The sequence below is a fragment of the Cryptomeria japonica genome, chromosome 9 (assembly GCF_030272615.1).
Source record: "Cryptomeria japonica chromosome 9, Sugi_1.0, whole genome shotgun sequence".
Lineage (NCBI taxonomy): Eukaryota > Viridiplantae > Streptophyta > Pinopsida > Cupressales > Cupressaceae > Cryptomeria > Cryptomeria japonica.
This window is the reverse complement of record NC_081413.1, coordinates 613,490,983-613,497,748: the sequence shown is the minus strand read 5'-3', so window position 1 is coordinate 613,497,748 and position 6,766 is coordinate 613,490,983. Positions and strand designations below refer to the sequence as shown.

Genomic DNA, 6,766 nt, shown 5'->3' with positions numbered 1-6,766 from the left:
AGAATCCAACCGCCGACGCTGACGTGTAAAATCTCCATCTAATCGTAATTAATTTTTTTTTCCCCAATATAAAGAATCGGATCTCCAGATACATATACAATGAATATATAACTAACATATACACATCGCTCCGAAAAATTAATTTCACCGGAGGTCTTATTTAAATGATATCTGTTGATTAGCTTGTACTCATTGAAGCAAAGCTGGCAGCTTTAAACCCACATGGGACACGTGTCATATTTCCACACGGTCATATGGAAGAATATATCAGCTATTAATTTGATTCGAAAGGACAAAATTTGGAAACCGAAAAACACAAACCCCACTTAAAATATAAGCGGAAGGTTATCCTGCGTTAAAGTTAGCGGTGTGTGACGTCACCGGTCGGCGATCGTGACGTCATTGGGACTCTTGGCGTCCGTGCGATCGGAGTGACATGCACGGACTTTAACGAGGGGCTCTATAGTTGCTCGGCCGAAATGGAAAGGCAGGCTCGGAGGGTTTGTATGGAGAGGCTTCTTGGAATGTTCGTTGCGTAAAGGGAGTCATGGATGTGTGTGTCGTGAATCGAATCGCCGTCCTGTAGGGTCCAGGTTCGATTCTGAGCAGATCGTGGCATTCTTTAGTTGATTTGGTGAAGTCTGCAGTGAGATGTGTGCGGGTGAAGAAAGGGTGTAAATTGTAGCAGATATAAGTAGTTTTTGCCCCCGCGGCTGCCTTTCTATGCGTCTGCGGCGAGCGGTGCGAGATTTGAGTGCAGGATTTGACGGCTTGTGTGATTTTTAGGGACCGGATTTGAAAACGTAGGGAGGCAATGGCTGCGTTTTTCAGATAAAATTTGACCGTTGAATTTTTTAAGGGGACGAGGTTAGTTTTCGAAGATCCTGCGGGTGAGCAAATGAATAAAGCAGGAGGCGTCCCGGAACCCTTGGATTTCTTTATATGGACTTCTGAGGTATTGCTATTGCATTTTTTTTATTGAATTCTGTTTTTGTGATTTGCTTTGGTGCGCTGGAAAAAATATGCAGAAGTGAAGTACAGCAAAGAAGGATTTTTGAGGAATTTTAGGGTTTTCTGCCCGCTGTTTTTGCTGGTTGCCTTCCTATTTGCTCATTATGAGTAATTTCGGATTCTTTTTTTTTGAATTTTTTAATTAATCTGGACGCTATGGTGAGGGTTAAGGGATGCCATAGGAAATTGTCGTTAGATCGTAGATTAAATTATGAGATGTCAAAGTTTTCATTTTGATGATGGATTAGTCTCGCAATGTTTACTAGATGGTCTCTGTTTCTGGGAGTATTGATGGTTTAATATCTTATAATGCGTATAACAAAAAATTACTTAGGGCAAACCGTGTGTGGTGTACTATAGTAAGAAATTTGAGGAATTACCGATCGTGGTAATTTTCAAAACACGCTGGCAGGCTTTCTTTCGTTGTTTTCATTCTTGTTCTGAGTGCTACCATTGTAAATTCTGATGTGATTTAATCTTAAAGTGTTATATATCAAAGCTTTGATTTGCATAGACTCGATTATTTTGAGAAATTCATAGATTGTATCTGTTTGTGGAAGTTTTTTTTTTTACCTTATCGTGACAGGCATAATTTTAACTATTTTGACCAAGTTTTTGGGAATTCTGTTTTATGTTGTTGTACTGGAAAAATTATATGTTTGGATTGTTTTTCGAAAGAATTAGAGTACAGCAAGCTCTTTGTACTGAATGATTCCGAGAACTTCATATATGCTAAATTAAAGTTCAAGACATGCTCTTTTTGCTGGTTGTCATTCAATTTGTTCATTCGAGGATTGTTTGAGCATTGAGAAAATTTTCTTTCAACTTTAAATGGTGTGAAAGGTCTCAAATTTCAAAGCTTTAATTTTGAAGCATTGGAGTCAGCTGGGAATATGCTAGATTGTCTCTGTTTCGGAAAGAATTGATGGTCCACCATTTTATGTTCCAATTTATCTTCAAGCGTTAGCCTTTTTAGTTTGTTGACATAAAATGTAATGGAGAGGGCTGGGTCTAGGGACGTTATAAGTAAATTATGATTGGATTTTATATTTAACTAACCAATTTTAGATTTCCTTTGATTTATTGGATTACCCTGGAAACCTAATGGATTCCTCATTTGTTGAAAGTTGTGAATCTCGATAGTGGCCATTTTATGACTCGTATAAGCTTAAGCCTTTTCACAAATTTTCTGTGAATTCTATTGTGTTTGATAATAGATATAGAGCTTTTTCTCCAAGTTTGTGCATGGTTGTCCCGTAATTCTTTGCATTTTCTTTTCCTTCTTCCTATTTAGTATTTTTCCTTAATAACAACCTGTATAGTTTTGTTCATTCATGAAAGTTTAATTACGCTTCCAAGGGCATCTGAATTTAAGACCAACTTGAACGTTTGGGAACTAGAAGATAATTAGATATAAAAGCAGTCTTAGGTTGGCATGTTCATGTGTGGAATTGTTTTGCATGCTTATTGTGGGCCGAAGAGAATTTTCTTTTTACTAAATAATAGTATGGCCGTGTATTACGGCCACTTATCTTGCAGAAGAAAGGTTGTCAGATCTTTTGGACTTTCTAAATATGCTATTCCAGGAGATGAAGCAGCTGTTCCTGGTCTGGTCTGAATTTGGTATTAGAATGTTTAAGTGCTTCAAAATGTTTGTCTAACTAAATGTTCAAGTCCTCTGCCAATAGTGACCTATTCATACAGCTAATCTCATACAAGGTTTTTTAGCATTGACTCTTATTTAGAATTTCCTTTGTGAATTATTTTTCAAGGTTATCAGCATTTAGGTCCACCTTCGGTTCTTCCTTTTCTCTTTTGTGTTGGTTTTGAATTTTAACTGAGCAAACTCGTGTTGACAGTGTGAGGGTAAGCTTTTTTCTTCCCTTCTTGTACCAAAAATAGCCTTGATTTTTTCTTCTGTAATTCCATCTGCTAGGCAGCCATCTGCATGTTACCAGGGTTTTTGTGTAGGCTTATCTTCAATGATTTCTTGACACTGCAATATCCTATGAGATGGTGGGCTGAATAGAGATTTAAATCAAAGTGGAAATTACTCTCTTTGAATTTTATGGAATAACTTAATCAAATCATTGAACTTATTCACTTCAGTTATTTAAATAAACAAATGGAATGTAAACTTTTATTGTCCTTTCTATTATAGTCTTTATATGAAATTTGATGAGAAAAAAGTCACCTATAATCATGTGCATATGTTATCTTTTAGTCACATTTATAGTCTTACACCTTTGTACTTCTCAAACATTTATTTCTTGCAAGTAATCGGAGCTTCCCTATTGGAGTATTATTAGGTAATTTTTGGGAGACTTTTCACAATATACTTATTTTGTAATACTCAAGTTATCACCTCGATGATTATTTCTATGACTAGTCATTTCTGTATGACTTTTTTAAATCATGATTTGCATAGTTGAATAATCACAAGGTGAGAGAAGATTCAAAGTACAAAGGCATATTAGCATTTGTCAGTATAGAGGGAGAATACCAATTCATAGAAAATCCACCACTTACTACTTCTCATTCTCTAGTCTCTTTTCCAAATGGAAAAGCTTTTGTCTGAACTTGTGCCATATAGTGTTTCTTTTCTTACAACCCAATTTTTTTGTTACAAGTAGTGAGGTGTCCGTTGTGTAGCATTATTTAGATATATTATTTTTTAAATGTGAAGAATGCTATTAGTCTAAAATTAACGATTGCCAATTACTAATTAGTAGAATTTTTTTACATTATTGTATCAAGTTTCTGTCTAAAATAAATCGACAGTCTATTTCAGATTCTATTAGTTGCATCTATGGCCATGTCAAAACACAAACTGTCAAATACTATAGAATATACATGTGGACATATATCTGCAAATCATTATTTGAAAGAGAGTACCCAGTCTGCAAATGAATGAACGCAAAGTATGAAAGAGTATGCATACCTATATATAGCCATTGTATAAGAATATGCACGGCTGAGTGAAAGATGGACAAACATAAATGCAACAAAAATAAATGTGTCAGAATGAGTTTGCCATTGAATGGAATAAAAGTCTGGTATATAAATGAGAATGGATAGGTAGATGCATCAATGCAAAAAAATTAAAATAAAGTAAATGCTAAAGATATATGAGAATACATGACATAATATAGAAAACATATATGTACATCCAATTATATAACTGTAAGTTCTTTGTGTTGCTAATTTGCTATCATGCTATCAGGCTTGCTCTCCTTGATCAACAACAACCATTTGATTTGAAAACAATGTTTCTTAGCATGCATAGGCATGGGGCTTAGGCATGTAGGACATCCAATGGAAAATTATTTTGAGGCTTTGTCTGTTTATGTTTTGTTATATTTTAGTTACTTGTATAGTCTCGTATGTAAATACATGGTTACATGTATTATTTCAATTTTTAGAACCTTATCTTTCTGTTTTTAGAAGCTTCCTTGTGTATCTTTGTATATACATAACACAGTGAATATACAACAGCTACAATTGTGGTAATCCCTTTATTTTGTTTAAGAATTTAATGTCATATCAATTGTCTTCCAATAGCTCATATCAAAATTTTGAACAATGCAATAGGATATACCAGACATGCTTTCTCCTGGATGGGGTTCAGAGCTTAAACTTTAAAACTCTAGCCTTGCTGTCTTTGCTACCACATTAAATTTATAAACTGTAAGATATTTTTTTGTGTTGGTTCATGATCTGCCTGATGTATGTGGAATTTGTGTCGATGTAGAGTTGTGCTGGAAGTTGGGACGCCCTTAGACATACTGAGACATGACACGCGTCTAGAATGTGATTTGGAGAAGAATTTAGAGACATTACATAGCTTTGTTTTAAGATCCCAGTTTTGACTTTCATGGAGACTAGAATAAACAAGGAAATTGGAGTTTTTCACTGAAGATTTATTGTGCAATTAGAACTCAATGTTAGTTTGAGTCAAATTAAACTTTTTAGGACAGAAGGCACAGCCACTGTAATCTAGCACTTGCAAAGATGGATAAAGCACTGGATACGTTAACTCATCTATTTGCATTATGGTGTAGGTTACAGTTTTACTCGACCATCCTATACACTATTGGACCTTCGTAATATTGCATGAATGTGGGTTACTTCTGATATTTTAAATTTATAGGGATGATTGTACATTATCATAAGGGTTAGGTTGAGAGAACTTGCTGGGGTGAACAGGTTTTTTTTTCCATGCAGATGTTTGCAATTATAGAAGTTTTTTGAAAATTGAATGACATCTGCAATGTCTTTGATTGTTTAGTCTCCTAGCTCTATCACAAGTTTCACTCTATTAACACTATTCTCAGGAAGCATAGGAAAATTTCCAAATAAGCTAAAGTTGACTTTTGGAAGTCTTATACAGGATGTTGGGGTATGGCTGGATGAAATTGGCCTTGGCAGTTACAGACAAATTTTTAAAGAGAATGGTGTCAATGGAGAATACTTGGACAGCTTATCTACATTCACCACAGAGCAGATTTTGCGATTTATTAGGCGGTGTCACATGAAATGGGGAGATTTTATAACATTGTGCAAAGAACTACGACTTATTAAAGGTAGGTGTCATCAGAGGTTGTGTGTGTGGGTGTGTGTGTTAAATGATGCTTCTAGGATGGTAGGTCAAATCTTTTGTGTCATTTCCCTATTTTTATTTATTGTTAACTAGGTACTATATACAGGATTGGGAAGCACTTCTATTCTCTAATCTTTATACAGGTCTGATTTGATAGCATGCATTATATTGATGCTTGTTTTGAGACACGTGTTGATTGTTTGATTTCCAGTGGCATGCTTGAAAGGTGAGCAAGAAGTTCGTAGGCCTTGGTGGGCTCCTTCTTGCCTGTCAGCTGTATTTGTGAAGGTTGCAAAGCATAATCGACAGTCTCGAGTTGTATCACTGAAGTTTGATCCCTAAGCTCATCTGTAAAACCAGCTTTGAAATTTGAATCAGATTGCAAGGATATTGCCATATTCCAATTTCCTTGATGTATTCTTGTCATCCTAGTTGCAATCTTAACTTTGCTTTGCATAAAAAGTAATTCTCTATTCTTGAATCACAATGTGTGTATAGAGGGAAGACATGAACGCAATGTCTCCTGATGCTGAGGTCAAAATATTTAATATAACCGAAGCACATATATGTTGACATTTCGCAATGAAGTGTAAATCAATAGAAATATTTGAATCTCATGATATCGCCATTTTTTCCTCTTCATTCCACATTATTATTCTTCTTTTCTGGTGTTCTCAGAACAATCTGATACTATGTAATACTATTAATTATGCCCGTTCTCCAATGGAAGCAACTTGTTTATTCCCATGCTTATGTTTCTGGGACTGCAGTTGTATTTATCATTTGTGTAGTCAGGATTATGCTTGTATAAGGACTACTGCACTAGGGAGTATCTCTTTTATTTATAAGTGTTGCAAGTAGTGATGAATGATAATGAATTAATGAAATTCAATCATGGCAGCATGTCTTATTTTTGTCAAATATACGGGAAACATTAGCTGTTCTGTGATCAGTGGCCTGATTCCTATCTTGTCTCTGTGAAAATTTACCAATTCTAATCATTCTCAGATTACATCTGCATTTCAATGCAAAGCATTTTGTTCAGTGGTGCCCATGCCTCAAATTATTTTAGCCTATTAACATTTCTCTTTCAAAAAAGCACTAGTTGTGCCTTATTTTAAGTACTCCAAAATGCTCAAGATGCTACATTTTCTC

The 6,766-nt window shown here is 35.1% G+C and overlaps 1 protein-coding gene across 1 annotated transcript; it reads left to right on the top strand.

Moving 5' to 3' along the window:
* The first annotated feature begins 311 nt into the window (after window positions 1–311).
* LOC131042828 (uncharacterized) lies at window positions 312–6,253 on the top strand. The gene is made up of 3 exons (XM_057976145.2): window positions 312–955; window positions 5,402–5,594; window positions 5,823–6,253. Exons 1-3 carry the CDS (start codon window positions 899–901, stop codon window positions 5,951–5,953), a joined length of 381 nt encoding a protein of 126 aa, XP_057832128.1. The 5' UTR covers window positions 312–898; the 3' UTR covers window positions 5,954–6,253.
* The last annotated feature ends 513 nt before the right edge of the window (window positions 6,254–6,766 follow it).